Source organism: Rhineura floridana, chromosome 3 (genome assembly GCF_030035675.1).
Source record: "Rhineura floridana isolate rRhiFlo1 chromosome 3, rRhiFlo1.hap2, whole genome shotgun sequence".
Lineage (NCBI taxonomy): Eukaryota > Metazoa > Chordata > Lepidosauria > Squamata > Rhineuridae > Rhineura > Rhineura floridana.
The window spans coordinates 201,848,416-201,869,581 of NC_084482.1; the positions used below are offsets into that span (position 1 = coordinate 201,848,416).

A 21,166-nucleotide genomic window follows, 5' to 3' on the forward strand; every position below is an offset into this window, starting at 1 on the left:
TTAATCATGTCTATTAACTTCAGTGGGTCTACTCTGAGTAAGACTAGCAGTGGATACAACCCAGAATGATAACTGATTATTGAGGGGGGGGGATAACAGAAAACCAGAGAGTGGAATGGAATGAAGTATCTTGGAAAAGGGCATAGCTGGCCTGCTAGAACCCTTGATACAGCAGCACTCTACACAACAACATTTTGTTGCAGTTCTGCTTGTGATAAAACAAAAAAAAACAATGAAAAGAAAATGTAAGCAACCATTAAAATCAATTTGATCAGACAGCTTGTAGCAATTAAAACAATTCAGTAATGATGTAAATGTCTTTGGGAGCTTCTGGGCAGACAGGCAGGATAGAAGTAGGGTGAATGAATGAACAAATGAATGAATGAATGATCCACTGATTATTGGGGATAACCCTTGTCGTGATTATTTACTGGTTCCAGAACATGAAGAGGATGGACAGGAGAACAAGGAAAAGGAGGAGTTTCTTCTGGAAAAACCCAAACTCACAGAATGGGGACTGGCCCTGGATCAAGAAGTTAAAGGGACATTTTTCCAGGGTCCCGTTGCAGAACAGATTCTTGGGAATTGCCAGGAAAATGTTCCAGGGAAGGCTGCAAAACATACTTCCCACTCTGTAGAAAGTGAGAAAGGCTTACGTGAACGGAGCCTCCAAGAGGAAACCCTCACGCAGAAGAGAACGAAGGCCAGTGCCGAAAACGGCCTGCGTCCCAGCCTTCTGAAGAACCAGAAAACACAAACCATAGAGAAGCCACGTCGGTGCACATCTTGCGGGGAGCGCTCCCACAAGAGATCGTGCTTGGCTATGCGCGAGAGGGCCCCCAGCGGAGAGCAACCGCTTAAATGCCCACAGCGAAGCCACGAGTTGCCTAAGTGTCTTGTCACGCTCAGGCGTGACGAAGGCCTGCATGGGAGCCAGGAGGGAATCTGCAGGTGGAAGGTGAAAAAACGGGGCAGCGACTGTCGGCAGTTCCATCACCTCAGCTCTGACAACTGGAGAACGCAGAAGGGAGAAAAGCTGCCCAAAAGCTTGGCTTGCGGGGAAAGGGTCCCTTGGCGCCCCACCTTTCCGAGTCTCGAACAGGTTGACCAGGGAGGAAAGCCACACCAGTGCTTCGAGTGTGGCAAAAGCTTCAGCCAGAAAGGAAACCTGAATATCCACAAGAAGACCCATACAGGGGAGAAGCCATACCCCTGCTCCGAGTGCGGGAAATGCTTTGTGACGAACTCTCGGCTGCTCACCCACAAAAGGGTCCACACGGGCGAGAAGCCGTACAACTGCTCGTACTGTGGCAACAACTTCAGCCAGCTGGCGCATCTGGTCCAGCACCAGAGGAGGCACACGGGGGAGAAGCCATACAGTTGCCCTTACTGTGGCAAAAGCTTTAGCGTGAAGGCCAACCTTATCACACATCAGCGCACCCACACAGGGGAGAAGCCCTATGAATGCTCTGAGTGTCCAAAAAGCTTCGTTTCAAGCTCTGACCTTAAAAAACATAAAAAGGTACACACGGGGCAACTGTACACGTGAGGATAATACAAGCTTTATTGCAGTAGTTCCCCACAAAACCGTAGATAAGGGCACCTTTGTGTGTCTTGAAGGAACCCTTGGTCCAGCGTGAGCAGGAAATAAAGGCTTGTTTTTAAAATACTGTATTATTTATATTACGTTGTTGTCCCACCCTTCATCTAAGGAGCTCAGGGTTGTGTACATGGTTCTGCCATTTTATCTTCACAACAACCCTGTGAAGTAGGTTAGGCAGAGAAAAGAATGAATTGGTCAAGGTCATACAGTGAACTCTGTGGTAGAGCAGGGATTTGAACCCAGATCTTCCCAGTTCTAGTGTGATACTATACCAAAGCCCTCAAGCAGAGCAGAGTCTCTCAGCTACTTCTCTGTATGATTCTGTGTTCTGGGATTAGCTGTTTCTAGGAAAGAAGATAGGGTTTGAGACTGTTTTAAGCAGTTCAATTTTCTGGATTTGGAATACGTTGGGCCTCTAATAAACAGATTCCTGTCCTTCCTTTGAGTTCTCTTCTTGGTTTTTCCTATACTGGAGCCTTCCTTCGCTTCCTTCCTCTTGTCTCCTCCTGACCATTGTCACCCATGGGCAGTTAATTCCAATGTGGGTCATTCAATCATTTCTTCTGCAGAGATGCAGCAAAACAGCATGTCCCCAGCAAAGAGCTCCCTACTGCCTCTCTGCTTGAATCTCTGCTCTGGACTTGGCTCCTTCAATCAACCTCCCTTTCTAACACTTGGAAGGGCCAGCCTCAGATGCTTTCTCCCTCACTTATTTCCATGCTACTGATGCCTCTGTTCAACCTTAGAGAATTGAGTGAGGGGGACTCCCAAGATCTGTGGGCCTCTACCCTAGGAGCGGCAATTACTAGCTTGATCTCTCCTAGTCACTGATAGGCAAGCTTATTTTTTCCCATGTCTCCCAGAGACCAAAGCATGTAGCACGAGTGAGCGATCTGGCACGCAGGGGAGCTGTACATCAAGGGGCACAGTCAACTCCCAGGTTCCATTCATAAATTTTATTGAGATTAGGAGTAAGGGATGAGAGAAAGAGGATGAGAGAGAGAGGCTGCACACACCACAGCACATTTAAAGAACATGACTTCTCCCAAAGAATCCTGGGAACTGTAGTTTAGGGTGCTAGCAATTGTAGCTCTCTGAGAGGTAAGCTGCAATTCCCAGGGTTCTTTGGGAGAAGCCATGTGTTTTCAATGTATGGTGGGCTTGCAATCCTAATGAGATAGAGAGCATAAAAGAAGAAATAAAAGTTTGTTTTCTATGGCCCTCCATCCTCTCTATCCAGGCCTTCCCTATACCATATCCCCCCCAGCCACACACCCTCTCCCCAGCCCATGCCCCTCACTGGCTGTGCTTCACCTCCTTGAGATTTTTTGTCTGGCTGGAATGTAACCTTTAATAATGCTTCCTTGCCTGAATGGAGCATGAAGAGGTTGGTGTGTGTGTCGAAGCTAGCCTGCTGTGCAAAGGTGAAATTTACCTTCATTGCTCTGACTGTTTTTGTCTGTACACCAAACAATCCAATACTATACAATCCTAAAGAGAGGTTCCAAAGCTTAATTGCAAAGGTCACCCATTATGACAAAATGATGTCTCAAGACAATGAATGACATGCAGGGTAAGCCTCAGGTGCACCTCTGGGCAAGTCACTGCTATGGGTTTGTCTTTTTCCTATCAAGAAATAAAGCTTTTTGTGCATAATTAATTCATAATGGGTGTGCTTTTGCTATCAGAAGTCTGGGAAACAATTCTTCATCTAAAAAAATATAACTTATCAGGAACATTTTACCAATGAAAACCTGATTAAAAACTGCCAGTTTCATTAAATGTATTTTTTTTAAAGATAATGGAGATTGTAAATATATGTATTAAAACTGTATCTTGAGGGGGCGGACCTAAAACATCCCTGCAAAAAAAACCCACCAGAGATAATTTCACTTGAATGGGGAAGTTGAAGTGTTCTAGGTGTTGCTGGACTACAACTCCCATCATCCCTTACCTTTGGCCTTGCTGGCTACGACTGATGGGAGTTGTAGTTCAGGCGCATGAAGCCCACTACCTTGCTGAAGCTAAACAGGTCTGGGTCTGGTCAATGCTTGGATGAGAGACCTACTGGGAACCACATGTATGCTGCCTTGGGTTTTATGGTGAAATAAAGGCAGGGTATAAATGTAATAAATAAATAAAACACCTAGAGGGCCTCAGGTTAGCCACTCTTGTTCTATAAGATCCGTTCCAAAATGTGTCGAGCCACAACAAGCATAAAAATGATGGCCTTCCAGCTGATTATATAGCACCACCACCAGATAATCAAATCCAACCACAGAAAGGGAATGCTGGCAGCAGCTGTGACAGCATCACTGCTACAGGGCACAACAGCCCTGTAGGGTAGGTTGAGCAGAGAGACTGTGACTGGCCCAAGGATACCCAGTGAGCTTCATGGCTGAGTAGGGACTTGAACCCTGATCTCCCACGTCCCTAGTCTAACACTCTTACTGCCGCACCAAATGGATGTGGTGAAGACCACCAACTAAGGACAGCTTTAAAAGGGGATGAGACCAATTCGTGGAGGATAAGGCTACCTATGGCTACTAGTCAGGCCTGGCACCAGCAGGTGGTCAGGTGGGGCACAGGCTGAGAGCCCCGGCTGCTCCCAAGGGGCCCCTGTCTAGATCTACAGACTGGGGCTGGGAGGGTGGAGCTCTGTGATCTGTGATGGCGGCATGGGGTCATGGAGTGTGATTTGCAACTGCAGATTGCAGATAGCTTCCAAAGGGCCCCTGTCTAGATCTACATGGGAGCATGATTTGCAGCTGCAAATCATGCCCCACAACCCAACACTGATCACAGAGGGGGTGCTCCACCACCCTCCCAGACAATACCCCCGTGGCCGGCATGAGCTTCCATGTGGGTACATCAGCAAGTGTGCATGCAGCATGCTAACAGCACGATAGGGGAGACGGTGGCCACAAGTGGTGGTGGTGTTGATCCCAAGGGCCCATCCCAACCTGGTGCTGTCCCCACTAGTCTGTGGTGGTTGGTGCCCATTGGGACTGGTGGGGCAGAAGGCAAGGAGGCCCATAGTAGATGGAGGCAGAGCCAATGACAGGCAGAACCAACTAATTCTAGTTTTGTGTCGTCCCCCCTCCATCCTACAAGCTGAGTTTCACAAGGGGTAACACTGAGATTTGGGGGGGGGAGAATCTGACAGCCAATGCCAATTCATGGAGGACAGGGCTATCAATGGCTACTAGCCGTGATTGTTGTGCTCTGCCACCCTAGTCAGAGGCAGTATGTTTCTGAAAACCAGTTGCCGGAAGCCTCAGAAGGGGAGAGTGTTCTTGCACTTGGGTCCTGCTTGCGGGCTTCCCCCAGGCACCTGGTTGGCCACTGTGAGAACAGGATGCTGGACTAGATGGGCCACTGGCCTGATCCAGCAGGCTCTTCTTATGTTCTTAATGCCACCCACTAGACTAGCTTTAAATAAGAAGGCAGGCAGGTGGGAGCAGACTAAGGTTAGTAGGGCAATGGGCCCAATGCACCAGCCTCTGCTGCTGCTAGGCATAGTGGCCACAGCCAGTATCGCAGACAAACATGCCTCTGAACACCAGTCACTGGAGAACCCAAGCAGAAAGAGGGCTCAGTTGCGCCCTGCTCGTGGGCATCTCAGAGGCATCTGATTGGCCACTGTGGGTAACAGGATGGCGGAAGCAGACGGCCCTTTCTGAACTGATCCAGCAGAGCTCTTCTTTCCGAGTTTCCAGAGAGCTAGCTGTGTTTGCTAAGAGGGGGTTAAATGCACAGAGCGGTTGTGCCTAGAGAGGCCACAGAAACTGAAGGGGAGGTGTGAAAAGAGAAGCCACCTTCCGGCACTTCCCTCCTCCCCCTCCCCTTTTGGTAAAAAACGTGGAGGTATTGGGGGGCTGCCGCGGAGTCTCAGGGTGGGCGCATTGCAAGGGCTGCCGGGAGCAGGTGAGTCAAAAGCAGAAGTGGAGGTGCCGGAAAACGAGGAGGAGGAGAGGGGAGTAAAACGCAGGGGGTTGCAGAAAGTCCATGGCTGAAGAGAGGCGGCTGCAAGGCTTCCAAGAGAGAGAGGCACCCTCCAAATGAAAAAAGGGGGCGTCCTATGCAAATAGTTCCAGCAGGGTCCATTCAATGCCTCCTCCCCTGACTCCTTCCAGTCAAATCAAGGGCAAATCTGTAAGGCCTAGCTCTGTAAGGCCTAGATCTGTGGAGGGAAAACTTGGAGCCCTCCAGATGTTGCTGGACTCCCATCATCCCTGACCATTGGTCATGCTGGCTGGTGCTGATCGGAGCTGGGGGTCCATCCACATTGGGGGGGCACAAGTTCTGCCTCAGATCTGCAGAAAAGGTTCAGAAAAGGGCAACCTAAATGATCAAGGGGATGGAGCAACGCCCCTGTGAGGAAAGGTTGCAGCATTTGGGAGCTTTTTAGTTTAGAGAACAGGCAAGCAAGAGATGACATGATGGAAATGAAAATGGACTGCCTTCAAATCAATCCCAACTTCTGGTGACCCTATGAATAGGGTTTTCATGATAAGCAGTATTCAGAGGGGGTTTACCATTGTCTTCCTCTGAGGCTAAGAGGCAGTGACTGGCCCAAGGTCACCCAGTGAGCTTCATGGCTGTGTGGGGATTTGAACCCTGGTCTCCCAGGTCGTAGTCCAACACCTTAACCACTACACCATTGTCTAAATTATGCATAGCATGGAGAAAGTGGATAAAGAAAAGGTTTTCTCCATCTCTCCTAACGCTTGAACCTGCGGACATATAACATTCTCCACACATGCGTGGTGTGGAGAACATTGATAGGAAGAAATGTTTCTCCTTAAGCATTAACATTTGGTGTTATCCATATAGTGGTTAAGGTGTTGGACTACGACCTGGGAGACCAGGGTTCAAGTTCCCACATAGCCATGGAGCTCACTGGGTGACCTTGGGCCAGTCACTGCCTCTCAGGCTCATGAAAACCTTATTCATAGGGTTGTCATTAGTCGGAATCGACTTGAAGGCAGTACATTTACATTTTTAACAAAGCTGGACAGACAAAAGGAAGTACTTCGTCATGTAGCATATAGTTTAACTATGGAATTCTCTCCCACAAGATACATAAACGGTCAGCAGCTTGGATGACTTTAAAAGAGGATTAGACAAATTCAGGGAGGATAAAGCCATCAATGGCTACTAACCACAATGGCTACTTCTCCCCCCGCTGCTGGAAGCACTGTGTGTCTCAATACCAGTTGCTGGGAATCACAAGTGGGAGTTCTCTTGCATTAAGGTCCTGCTTGTGGACTTCCCACTGGGGCATCTGGTTGGCCACTGGGGGACAAGGAGGCTGGCCTATGGTGGCCCTTTGGTCCGATCCAGCAGGGCTCTTCTTATGTTCTTAATATGGCCAAATAATAACATGTTTAACCATAAAGACTTAACAGTTATTGCAGTTATTCGACCAGGGCTGCCTCAAGACATTTTGTTTCCTAAAGTGGAGGAGCAGTTGTGGGCCCCTAACCCCACAGACACAAGTCAAGCTGCACAGTATAAGGCTCATCAAAGTTATTTTGGAACTCAACAGAAAATCCCACAGGCACTTCTTCCTCTGGCAGTAAAAATAAAATGAAATACAATACAATGATAAACAAAATGGAATCACTAACAATTTCCCTCCCTTTTCATGATACTCAGAATTACCCCCTGCCTGTCAGTAGGGCCAGCGGCAATCTGAGTTGCTAGCCGGTGCTACACGAAGCATTGTTGTTGGCTTACAAAACCTTGGCTTGTTAAGAGAGCAGCAAAATATAGTCCTTGGCTCAAATGCCACGGGAAGCTAGGTTAATTGTGACTTCCTCGTTTGCGTCTCCCACTCGGGAGGGACGATTGGTCAGTGTGCGCCAGTATGCTGCTCATGCACAGTAAACCATGATAAGCCATCAACTCTTAATTTCAAGGTTCTGGTCTTGGTGTACAAAGCCCTGTACAGCTTGGGCCCAGTATACCTGAAAGACCGTCTTACCCCTTATATACCCAGTAGATCACTGTGCGTTGCAGGTGAGGGCCTCCTGCAGATACCTTCTTATCAGGAGGTCCGTTCTGCACAACATAGGAAGCAGACCTTTAGTGTGGTGGCACCTACCCTTTGGAATTCTCTCCCCTTAAATATTAGACAGGCGCCATCTCTGTTATCTTTTCAGCACCTACTGAAGACCTTCCTCTTTCAACAAGTCTTTTAAGTAGAGACTTCATCCTAGCCTGTGTCTTTGTTGGAATTGCTTTTTAAGATGTTTTAAAAACTTTTTTAAAAAACAGCTGTTTTTACGGCTTTTAAAAAATGTTTTTAAAGATGTTTTGTTTTAATATGTTTTTAATTGTTGTTTTGTTTTAATATATTTCAATATATGCCGCCCTGGGCTCCTGCTGGGAGGAAGGGTGGGATATAAATCAAATAATAAATAAATAATAATAAATAAATATTTTAAAGTCTGTTTTTATGATGTGTTGCAGTGTTTTTAGCGCTTTTCTTTGCCGCTCTGGGCTCCTACTGGGAGAAAGAGTGGGATATAAATCTAATAAATAAAATAAAAAAAAAATATAAAAAAAACTGTAGCTCATCCAGTGAACTATGCTGATGGTGCTGTTAAAAAAATAGTTGCCAGTATATTATATGTAAGATACAAGGGGAAGGACCGTAGCTCAGTGGTAGAGCATTTGCCTTGCATGCAGAAGATCCCAAGTTCAATCCCTCGCATGTCCAGGTAGGGCTGGGAGAAACTCCTGTCTGAAATCCTGGATTGCTGCTGCCAGTCAGTGTGGACACTACTGAACTAGATGGACCAGTGGTCTGACTTGGTATAAGACAACTTCCTGTGTTCCTACCTGGAAAAGCAACTGGAACCAGAACCAAATGGATCTCTTGTGGGAACAGCTTAACATTGTCAAGCTAACAGCCTTGTTGAAGGAGAAAGAAGGGGCCAGAGAGGTGACTAATAATTGAAGTTTAGTAATGGAGTACGTGAAAAAGGAATTACGCTATCTGCATCTATACAGTTAAATGAATTGCTTGACAAAAGAACGGAAGGTGATATTAGTATCTCAGTAGTTAAGGAAAAGTCAGATAATTATCTTGTCTTTTTAATTATCCACTCACTTATTTCTTGGGGCATAGCACAAGTAATTATTGACATTTTTGTATTGCTAACATAAGAATGATATTTTGCGTGATACTTTTATACTGTTATAGTAGATTTATATCATTATTGCATCATATAGAAATATGAATACTTGTAATGTCATATATTTAAGAAGAATTTTTTTTTTAAAGTCACACTATACTTTGCACTCAAGCACCAGTGATGGCCACCACCATGTTTGGCTTTAAAAGAGGATTAGCCTTGGAGGAGGAAAAAGCTATCGATGGCTCCTAGCCGCAATGGCTATGTTCTACCTCCACGGTTGGAGGCAGTGTGCTTTTGAACACCAATTGCTGGAAACCACAGGAGGGGAGAGTGCCCTTGCGCTCAGGTCCTGCTTGCGGGCTTCCCATTGGGACATCTGGTTGGCCACTGTGAGAACAGAGTGCTGGGCCAGATGGGCGACTGGTCTGAGCCAGCAGCCAGGCTCTTCTTATGTTCCCATTAATGCTCAATTTCTTTTTCAGTCCTGGAAGCGCAGCTAGGAAGAAACATGGAGGAAGAGGAACCTGCAGCATCCAAACCAGAAGAGAGCTCAGCAGCAGGAGAGGAAGACCCTCACGTTGTCCAAGTTGGGACCACCCAGGGGTTTCTGACTGGGGAAGGCCCACAGCTGCAAGTGAAGCAGGAGCCGGAGGAGGGGCTGCAACAGCGTTGGGAGAGCCAATGGCAGGAGTTCCTGAAGACGGTAGAGGAGTCCCCCCTGCAAGAGAGGGGCGGCTCGCAGCTGCCTCAGCCGTGGCCGGAGGATGATACAAAGGGATTTCAGGCCTCCTTGAAGAGAGTCACTGATGACACGCAGTGGCCAGGAGGAGAGGACACAGTTCGCTCCCGTCCTGATGTCGGTGGAGAACCCCAGGAGGCCGACCAAAACCTGGGATCTAGGGTGAAAGTGAAGGAAGAGATTCTGGACGAGGAGGCTGACTCAGAGGCGCAGTGGCAGCACTTCCATCAGTTTTGTGACCAGGGTGCCGACGGGGCAGAAAAGGTATTCTGGGATCTTCGGGTGAAGGGCAGGTAATGATAATTACCCTCCCTTTGGGAGGAAGGGCAGGATGTAAATGGAATAAAATAAATAAATAAATAAAGGGTTGTATCCAATAGTTAGTTAATGATTTCTGATTTAAAGTTTTGCTCCAAACAAAGTTAAGGTACAAACATAAAATACATAATTATAAAATATCAAAAATTTAATATGTATGTAAACAGTCAATATCAAATCCCTATAAGTATTCTCATATAATAATAAAGATGGCCAGCTAAATAATAAAAAAATTCAGTGCCCATACACAATGAAATACAAAATATATGATATAATCAAGACAATATCGATGTGAACATAAAGGGCAACTTATAAACAGTGGCCAATAGCCATAAATCAATGCCCATACGTAATCAGTTGCAAAATGCATAGCATAGCCAAATGCATTTCGACAATTAGTCTTCTTCAGTGGCTTTCATGATGAGTATACACTACAAAGGGCAAAAAATATAATTAAGAACGTTAACTACTAATGGTGAATGCCTCCGAGTGAAGAATGTTATACAACTGTTAAAACAGATGCCATAAAACCACTTACTTTTGTGTATTATGTTCTAAGATATGAACTGATACGTGGGCTGTTCATTAACTCAATTATTCTGCATGAAAGTAATTATAAATTAAGTTACAAACTAACAAAATTTCTGTTGTATTAGTTTGTAACTTAATTCACCAAATTAACAGTCAAATGCTGTTGACAAAACCCTAGGTTGGCAGATACCTGGGGCGGACAGGCAGGTTGTCTATCTAGGATAGTGATGGAAGACCTGGATCCATCCAGGTGTTGCTGAACTAGAGCTCCCATCATCTCTGCGCATTGGCCTTCCTCTTGCCATGGGGAAGCTAGCCCTGCAAACTGGAAATATCTGGAAACCGAGTCTGTATCTTTTCTTCTGCTGAACTGGCTAGTTTGATTAGAGGCAGCTAAATGTAGAAGGGGCAGAGAGCAGACCTTGAACCAGTCATCTTTCAAAACATCAAGTCTTTGTTTTCTGTTTCAGACATCAGGGGCCCCCAGTGACATGACTGTAAAATCCCCCAAATCGGAGGAAGATCCATTGGACATTGTCAAGTTGCAGATCCCTCTGGAGGTCAAGCAGGAGAGTGATTGGGAGGCCAACTCACTGGGTAAGGATTCAAAGCAGGGGTCGCTCACCTGTGGCCCTCTGGGGGGTGTTGAACTCTAATTCCCATTAGTTACATGTTAGAAACTGTATAGAAGTATTCCCATTAGTTACATGTTAGAAACTGTATAGAAGTATATTTTAGCACAAGTAGCCCCCAACACATGGGACCTCATGGTGTACAGTGAAATTCTGTCTGATCCTTTGAGCTGCTAAGGCAAAAAAAGAAAATCTTATATGTAGGGTGTTTATCCATCAACAGATAACAGATTTTCTCAGTTTTTACTGATATTTTAATTTTCTTGATTTGTTGTAACCCACCATGGTAGGGTATACAGGAATACCCCGCTATACGTACCTTCACTTTACGGACACTAGTGAGTACGGACATACTGCATTCTCCACCATTCCCCTGTTTACGTACGCCTGCTTTGCACTGACGGACACCGACGGACACTTAAGTACTGCCCGAACTTGCGTTCCATGTGTCTCGTGCCTTGCGGCGGCAGCGTCTTCTTCCCGTTGGCGTTTGAGCGACTCCTGAAGGCTAAGGAATTTGTTTTCCTGACCTGAAGGCTAAGAAATTTGACTCCTTTAAGTTCTTTACAGTATTTTACAGTACTGTACATTACAGTCCCTTTGTGCAGGCCGTAGCAGGCCGAGCCTAGCAGCAGCCGAGGTCGGTGGCGGCTCAGTGCCACCTCATGAGGGCCACCTCATGAGGGCCACCTCATGAGGGCCACCTCATGAGGGCCACCTCATGAGGGCCACCTCATGAGGGGGCACCTCATGCTTACAGTACTGTACTGTACTGTAGATTCTAATTCTTCCTTTCCTGCTTTATTTGATAAAAATAAATTGATTGTGATACAATTAACAAAAATTCTAGTTTTATGACTTGAGGAAAAAGCTTCCCTCCCCCCAGCTAGTTGAGAGCAAAATAGCAGAAGTCTGCGCTCTCTCTCTCTCGCTCTCTCTGTAGCAGACTAAAGCAAAAAAGCAATTGTGTTCACTTCTTTCCAAAAGAATTGCTTTATTGGTCTACAGTATTGTACTTTTAAAATATCATCTGTATACTTATTGGAGAGTAACCCTATCAAACCCAGTGGGACCTACTTCTAAGTAGACTTGCATAGGATTGGGAATTTTACCCTAGTGAAAACGGAAGCAGGGCAGTCTTTATTCTGAATTAGTTAATCCAGAATACTTTTCTCTCTGTCTGTGCCCATCATTTTGATTTTGATTTTAATATTTCTATCCCGCCTTTCGGCCAAAAGGCCCTCAAGGCGGCTTGCAAAAGAGCACCAACATAAAGATACACCAATAAAACATCAATAATACATCAACAGAACATCAGTAATACACCAATAAAACAATACAATTTGCAATACATTTCAAGGTTGTCACAAGCAAAACAGGTCTTATAGACATTGGGCTACTTTGCAAGGCTAGGCACGCTCTCTCAGTCATAGTCCTGTCCTCTGTAATATAAATATAATAGTTATGAATTTTATTTGCATTGGCATTAACAGAGTCATTTTAAAATGTTTACATGAGAAGAAAATTACACATTACACTCCTGTATTTATTGTTACATTTTGTTTTGAACTGACACACTACTCCCAGCCACAGCTACACTAAAGTCCTGGATGCCTGAATTGTGTTCTATGTGACAGTTTTAATTAAATGTATGGGGCTGGGGGAAGACAGTTCTGGCTTTTGCCACTGCTGACTTGTGACTCCCAATAGCGTGTGTGTGTGTGTGGTGCCTCTTGGTATTGGTATTGTTTTCCCTTGCCTTCAATTGTTTGGCTTCACAATTTCACAGTACTGTACATAATGGCAGATACAAAGAAAAGTCGGAGATCTGTTACCTTAGATATGAAGCTTAAAATGATTAAACTGTCTGATGAAGGTGTTTCTCAAGCTGAGATAGGCCGAAGGCTAGGCTTCACTCGAACGACAGTTAACACGGTCATGAAGAGTAAAGAAAAAATTATTGCGGAAGTTAAGAGTACTGCGCCAGTGAACACAACAAGAATTAGAAAAAGGGATAGCGTTGTTGCAGACATGGAGAGACTCTTAATACTCTGGATAGAAAATCAGACTGCACGCCAGGTTCCTGTAAGCCAGGCAATGATTCAGAATAAAGCCTTAAGCCTATTCAATGACCTGAAGGCTAAGAAAGGTGAGGCAGTGAAGGATGCTGAATTTGTTGCAAGCCGTGGATGGTTTGATAGGTTCAAGAAGAGATCTAACCTACATAACATCAGAGTGCAAGGAGAGGCAGCTGCTGCAGATACTGAGGCTACAGAAAGCTATCCACGCAACCTTGCCAAAATTATTGAAGTGGGAGGCTACTCCAAGGATCAAATTTTTAATGTGGATGAGACTGGGCTGTTCTGGAAAAAGATGCCTGCAAGAACCTTCATCGCAAGAGAGGAGAAAACAATGCCAGGCTACAAGCCAGCTAAAGAAAGAATAACCCTTCTGTTAGGTGGCAATGCCTCTGGTACCTTGAAACTAAAGCCTATGCTAATTTATCATTGGGAAAACCCTAGAGCTTTAAAGAACTACGTTAAAACTAGACTTCCAGTTCATTGGAGGTCTAATAGAAAAGCATGGGTGACTGCAGCCGTTTTCGAAGATTGGTTTGACACCTGCTTTGTACCAGAGGTGAAAGCCTATTGCAAGGACAACAATATCCCTTTTAAAATTTTGCTCCTTGTAGACAATGCTCCTGGCCACCCTCGAACGTTAGATGAGCTGAACCCTAACATTCGAGTGGAATTCCTACCACCGAATACCACCTCGCTCCTGCAGCCCATGGATCAATGTGTCACAGCCACCTTCAAGTTGAACTACTTGAAAAGAACCTTCAGCAAGTGTATTGCAGCAATTGAAAATGAAGAGGGGACAGGGCAAGAAGTCCTAAAGAAATTCTGGAAAAGCTACGACATCTTGGATTGCATCAAAACTATAAGAGATGCTTGGAATGACATAAAGGAAACAACAATGAAAGGGGCCTGGAAAAAATTATGCCCACAGTTAGTTGATGATTCCGAAGGCTTTGAAGATCCTGTAGCTAATGTTACTGAAAATATTGTAGAGATGGCAAAGCAGTTAGAGCTGGAAGTGGAGCCAGAAGATGTTGCTGAACTTCTGGCATCCCATACTGAACTCCTCAGCAATGAAGATCTTCTGGAACTTGAAGAGGAGAGAGAAGAAGAAAATGTGCGGGATGAGGATGAGATCATGGAACAGCCTGAAGGCCTAACTTCAAAAATTCTCTTGGAAGCTTTCCGTCATCTTGATAGCGCCATGGCTCTTTTTGAAAAGCATGATAGGGACTTTGAAAGAAGTTCCAAAGTCAGTGCTATCATTTCAGGGGCTTATGCCTGTTACAAAGAAATCTACAGGGAAAAGAAAAGAGCTACAGTTCAAACCTCCTTAAACACCTACTTTCGTAAAAGGCCAGCTGCACCCAGTCAATCTCCCAGACCATCAACATCCACTGAAAGTCCATCTCTAGCGTCAACATCAGCCCCAAGCCGTACTCCTACTTCAGGTAGTCCATCCAAATCGCCAGCAAGAAAGCGTCTAGCCCTTGATGACTCGACTTATGAAATAGAAGATATGCCCTCTCCTTCATCCTTCCTACAATACATGTAAATTTTCGTTCATCCATTTTGCATCTGCCAGCTGACATTAAAGGTAAGCTTACCTTTTTCTTAAAGGGTTTACAGTACAGTGTTTTATTTTACAGTATTTTATTTTATGTTTACATGTATTTTAGTTATAAATGCATTATTTACATCAATTATGCCCGTATATGACGATTGCAGTGCAGTACATGCATTGATAAGTGGAAAAAAAGTAGTGTTTCACTTTAAGTACATTTTCAGTTTACATACTCACTCCGGACCCATTGCGTATGTTAATGCGGGGTATTCCTGTACTTTCCAAAAGGCAGGCTAGAAATCCATTTGATGATGATGATGATGATCTCAGGTCTCTCATAATGATAGTAATGTAATTGATTGTCTCAGTTCTCCAAGCAATGGTTCTTATGTAGCTGAAATGGCACCCATCCACAAAGAGGAAAGTATTTGTGTACTTGTGGGAGCCCCAAGGTTTGCAGAAGTACAAAAAGAAATTAGAAAAATTTCTTAAGTGTTTGTGGGTGTGAACTCCCAAATCAGCCTAATAAGGAGTGAACGTGCTTGATGGGCCTGGAACGCTTACTGATGATTTGAGGGGGAGGGGAGACAGAAATCTAGGGTGGGAGGAATGGAATGAAATCAAGTGGCTAGAATCCCGAAAAGGAAGTAATCTATACTGCTATGTTTTGCTGCAGGTCCCACTTGTACTTAGGATAAATTGGGTTGTATTCAGTGCTAGTCCTACTCAGAGCAGACCCACTGAAATTGCAACGTTTGAGGCAAGTAAGAGGTGACATGATTGAAGTGTAGAAAATTATGCATGGCATAGAGAAAGTGCATAGAGAAAAGTTTTTCTCCCTCTATTGTAACATTAGAACTCGTGGATGTCCAATAAAGCTGAATGATGGAAGAAAATGAAATGGTTCTTCACTCAGCACATAGTTAAGCTATCAAACTCACTCTCAGAAGAGGCAGTGATGACCACCAACTTGGATTGTTTTAAAAAAGGATTAGACAAATTCATGGAGGATAAAGGTATCAGCGTCTACGGCCATACTACCCTGAACACGCCTGATCTCATCTGATCTCGGAAGCTAAGCAGGGTCAGGCCTAGTTAGTACTTGGATGTGAGACCACCTGGGAATACTGGGCGCTGTAGGCTTTTCCTGAGAGCCAGTGTGGCGTAGTGGTTAGAGTGTTGGACTATGACCTGGGAGACCAGGGTTCGAATCCCCACACAGCCATGAAGCTCACTGGGTGAGCTTGGGCCAGTCACTGCCTCTCAGCCTCAGAGGAAGGCAATGGTAAAACCACCTCTGAATGCCGCTCACTATGAAAACCCTGTTCGTAGGGTCGCCATAAGTCGGCATCGACTTGAAGGCAGTCCCTTTCTTTTCAAAGGTATCAGTGGCTGCTAGCCACGATGGCTATGTTCTGCCTCCACCATCTGAGGGATTATGCTTCTGAATGCCAGTTGCTGGAAACCTCAGGAGGGGAGAGTGCTCTTGCGCTCCAGTCCTACTTGTGGGCTTCCCATGGGCATCTGCTTGGCCACTGTGGGGAAAAAGGATGCTAGACTAGATGGGCCAGTGGCCTGATCCAGCACGCTCTTCTTATGTTTTTAATGGACATCTTAATGGATACACTGGGCGTTATTCAACCAAAAAGTTGTGCTAGCGCAATGGGATCTCCCCCCCCCATGCAGACCCTGCACTGTCCCCAAATCTGCTCTGGAGGGAGGAGAGGGGAAGATTGCTGTGTTGCGCAAGGAGAAATCCTTGCGCTGTTGGAACAATCTGCTTAGCACTACATTGAATACAACCCAATAATTTCAGTGGGTCTTCTCGGAGTGGAACTTAGTTGGATACAACCCATTGATCAAAATGGATTTTATTGTTTTACAAATATATACCAAAAAAAGCATAAAATGTAACTCTAAATAAACAAGTGGTTCTCTGTTTGTCCCAGACTGTGACAGTCAAGTGCTGAAGAACGAGGAGGAGACCTTTGAGCTGGAGAGACCTAGAGACTTGGGTGTTGGTGGAATGCCATTGGAAAGAGCCGAAGGGGTGTTTTTCTGGGGGCCTGGGGGGGAAATAAAACCTGGAAGTCAACAGGGACCAGAATGGCATTTGGGGAAGAGCGTCAAGCGAGGCTTTCTGTACGAGGAAGGGGGCCAAAGCTTATATGAAACAACCTTCCAGTGTAGGAAAAAGATAAGTCCCAACAGTGGACAGAGATGTCTTCAGGCCATTGATCTCTCTGACAGTCCACAAATCCAAGCAAAGGATAAACTACATAAATACACGCACTGTGGGAAAATCTCATCCAGCAGCAAAGCCTCCCTTATTCCCCACGAGAGGACTCATGCAGGAGGGAAAACGTACATCTGCTCTGAGTGTGGGAAAAGCTTTGGTTGGAGAACAAATCTCATTAAACACAAAAGAATCCACACGGGGGAGAAGCCGTATAAATGCTCAAACTGTGGCAAAAGTTTCAACGCAAAATCCACCCTCATTAAGCATGAGAGGTCCCACACGGGAGAGAAGCCGTACGGGTGTACGGAGTGTGGGAAAGCCTTTGGGGAAAAGGGGATACTCGTTAAACACCTCAGGATCCATTTGGGAGAAAAGCCACACAAATGTTCAGACTGTGGCAAGAGCTTCATTGAGAGAGGTGCCCTTATTAAACATGAGAGAACCCATACAGGAGAGAAGCCGTACGAATGCTCGGAGTGTGGGAAAACCTTCAGGATCAGCTGTCATCTTAAACTGCATAAAAGGACGCACACTGGCGAGAAGCCACACAAATGCTTGGAATGCGGGAAAAGCTTTAGTGAGAGAGCTTCTCTGGTGAAACACGAGCGGACTCACACAGGAGAGAAGCCGTATAAATGCTCTGAGTGTGGGAAAAGCTTCCGGATCAGCTTTCAGCTGGTGATTCACAAACGGACCCACACAGGCGAGAAACCACATGAATGCTCTGACTGCGGCAACAGCTTCAGGGAGATTGCCTCCCTTATTAAACATAAGAGAACCCACACAGGCGAGAAGCCGTACGAGTGCTCCGAGTGTGGGAAAAGCTTCAGGACCAGCTTTCAGCTGAAGACGCACAAAAGGACACACACGGGAGAGAAGCCGTATCATTGCTTGAACTGCGGGCAAAGTTTCAGCCAGAGATCACGACTCGTTATACATGAGAGGACCCACACGGGGGAGAGACCGTACGGCTGTCCTGAGTGTGGGAAAAGCTTTGTCTCTAGCTCTCACCTCCGGAAACACACTGTCGTGCACACGGGAGAGAGGCCGCATAAATGCTCGTATTGTGAGAAGAGCTTCAGTAAGAAATCCAACCTTGTTGTGCACGAAAGGATCCACACTGGAGAGAAGCCGTATGAATGCTCGGTGTGCGAGAAAAGGTTTTGTAGTTCCTCTGTTTTTCATAGACACATGAAAATCCACCCAGGAGAAGCATCCTAGGAAACGGCTCTGGGGTGAAAACCAGAGAACTGAGGAAAGCATCTTGTAATAGAGCTAAAATGGGGTGATATTGGGAGGGGAAACATGCCACAGGGACTGTCTCGAAAGAGAAGCAAAATGGCCATCAATGGGTTTGTAATATATTGACATTTATAAAAACATTACATAGGGAGTGGCCGTAGCTCAGTGGTATACCAACTTTGCATGGAGAAGGTCCAAGGTTCAGTTCTTGGGGTCTCCAGGTAGGGCTGAGAATATCCTCTCTGAATCCCTGGAGAACTGCCAGTCAGTGCAGACAGTACTAAGTTGGATGGGCCAAGTGGTATTATGACTTGGTAAGAAGGCAGCTTCTTATGTAAATTATACAGGGGTTTTCCCCCCCGTTATGGAATAAACAGGTGTGTTTCCGAGATGGGATCTGAGCTGCCAACATCTCCTCACTCAGAGGCTCAGTGTTGGCAGCTACTCATTGGCCTTGGGCCTGTAACCTAACACAGCAAAGTGCATTCAGCCGTGAAGCGCTTTGGATGGGAGAGGAGAACATTGTACATTTCTGTAGCAAATATCCGAGAAGCCATTCTGAATGCCCCAGATTCTACCAGTCATTCTCCCAGGGGTCAGTCCAGGTGCAACAGCTGTTTTAAACCCTTTACCTGTTACAGGTAATCGCCCATATTTTTATGGCGGCTGGGGGTGGTGGTCAGAGTATAGAATTGGGAACATGAGTAGAAATTACGGCATCCCAGAAATCCCGCTTGGAACTCAAAACTGCACTGCAGCCTTCACTAAGTTGGTACCGTCCAGCCGTGCTGGCTGGGCCAGATGGAAATTGCAGTCCAAAACATCTGAAGGGCATCAAGGTGAGGAAGGGTGCTGTCTTGGACATTTGGGAAAAGTATACAGAACCAGAACCTTTGCTTTGAAATGACATCTTCGGAAGTCCTGGTCAATGGAAGGGTCTGTGAGGAGCAAGGCTACGTACACGCAACATTTTATTCTAGAATCGATGGAGACTGAATTCTTGTTTCTTCTACTGTCTCCACACATAATCTAGACCTATCGTGTATTTCTTCTGCCCCTAAAAAGCACTTCCTGGTAAACTCCTTTCATTCTGGAACTCAAGGCTCATTGCAGATTGATTCTGTCTTACCCTGCAGTGTGGCGGTCAGTTGTAGGCGGTCCGAGCAATGGGGGATGTATCCACGCTTGCCCAATGTCGCTGTGGATGGGAGTATACCAAGATCGCAGGTGGAGGGTTTTCGAACGTGTAATCTAATCAAGAGGAAGGTTTTCAAACTACAGTAGGGCCCCGCTTTACGGCGCTCCGCTTTATGGTGCTCCACTAATGGGGAGGTCTCAATTAGACTAAGGCCCCACTCATACGGCGCTTGTTCCGCTTTTATGGCGTTTTTTGGGCATTGGGTGCCATTCTATTGAATGAGTTCCGCTTTTTGGCAGTTTTCGCTTTTTGGTGGGGGTCCGGAACATAACCTGCCGTATGAGTGGGGCCCTACTGCATAAGTTTTCAAACTATATGTTACTTTATATCACACCCACACACTGCCTGGACAGCAGGATCTGCAATAAATCTAGACTGAAAGCAGCATGTTGAGGATGAGCATGAACAATTCCGTATTGAGCAAAACCACATTTTTGGGCTACAAACGGGTTAGCGTGTACACAGCCTTAAGTCCGTCTCCTTTTTAGGTTTGGGCATGAATGACATCTGGGGTGAGGATGGGCCAGCAGATGTAAGGCCTGCTTCCTCTTCACGTGGATGCCTCTCTCATCTTTAAGGCACTTCACCACTCTTGGTCAGTTTTCAGATAAGCATATCTACCTCTGATGCAGGGCTAGTGCCCAAACACTTTGGAACTGGCTTAAAAACGATTGTCAGTCATTTTAAAACATTTTCTCAATCCTGTTCGTGAGTAGATGCAGTCGCTGGAAGAATCCCATTCCCCTGCAGAGGGAAAACCAGTATTTAGGGTTGCCTCTTTTGTACTTCTTTTCAACCACAGTTACCGGCTCTGAGCCGATCAGGTCACGAGAATTTCAGTGCTTCAGTTCACAGTGTTTAAATTTAGTTGGGTTAAACGCATTGGCTGTAAGTGTTACGTTGTGATCCTTTTCCTTTTTTCTCATTAAAGCCTCCCGTTCTAAAGCTTCATGTCATGTTTATGTTTGTATGCTGTTTATGTCTGTATTGGGGCAAGAATGTATAATCAATTATATATATTGCATGCCCACTGTAAGGTCTCACGGCAGGTTACAACAATAACATACAGTTGTAAAAATAAATAAAATCATTACAATGATTAAAAAACAGTACAACCATTCCAGCCAAAACAGAACAGTACAGATTCATCAAAAAAAAAGGGGGGGGAATGGGAAATGAGGTGGGTCTCACACATACAAACCTAAAAAACCTTAACTGTCAAAGGGTTAGGGTAAAGAGGTGTGTCTAAGTATATGGAATTTGCTGGCCGCAAGATGAGGGTGTTTTCAAAACCAACGGCTTTAAAGGGAGATTAGACAAATTCATGGAGGATTAGGCTATCAATGGCTACTGGTCATGATGGCTCAATAGAACCTACTCATTCAGAGGCAGTGTATCTGATTATCAGCTGCTGGGGGCAACAACAAGATGAAGCTGTTGCCATCATGTCTTATGGGCTTCCTGTGAGTAGCCAATTCTGGACAACAGGTCTAGAAAGCTGCCTTATTCCTTATGCTTGGATTCCTGCATTGAGCAGAGGGTTGGACTCGATGGCCTTATAGACCCCTTCCGGCTCTACGATTCTATGATACTAGGTCAGACTATTAGGTCTGCCTGCCTCAGTATTGCCTACTCTGAATGACAGTGACTCTCCAGGGTTTCAGACAGGAGCCTTTCCTAGCTGTACCTGGGGATGCCATAGACTGAACTACGAAGCTACATTCCCTCTGCTATAGTCTAAAGCGGCAGGGCTCTTTGGCTGTGGACACACCATACATATAAACAAAAATTTCCCCTAAAGCAACCTGGGAACTGTAGCTTACCTCTTGCAGAGCTGTAGTACCCAGCACCCTTACCAAACTACAGTTCTCAGG

At 45.5% G+C, this 21,166-nt stretch overlaps 1 protein-coding gene and 1 non-coding gene across 2 annotated transcripts in view; both read left to right on the top strand.

The window, feature by feature from the left end:
• Window positions 1-20,456, top strand: part of LOC133378875 (uncharacterized) — a 30,851-nt gene extending 10,395 nt beyond the window's left edge. The window contains exons 4-8 of the mRNA XM_061613489.1: window positions 441-1,546; window positions 5,347-5,530; window positions 9,234-9,754; window positions 10,810-10,936; window positions 16,563-20,456. Coding sequence (XP_061469473.1) covers window positions 441-1,546; window positions 5,347-5,530; window positions 9,234-9,754; window positions 10,810-10,936; window positions 16,563-18,073 — 3,449 coding nt within the window. The 3' untranslated portion in view covers window positions 18,074-20,456. The remainder of the gene's footprint in view (window positions 1-440; window positions 1,547-5,346; window positions 5,531-9,233; window positions 9,755-10,809; window positions 10,937-16,562) is intronic.
• On the top strand, window positions 15,638-15,756 carry LOC133382550 (5S ribosomal RNA). Its single transcript, XR_009761986.1, has one exon. It is a non-coding gene; the product is annotated as a 5S ribosomal RNA (ribosomal RNA).
• Window positions 20,457-21,166: the final 710 nt, after the last annotated feature.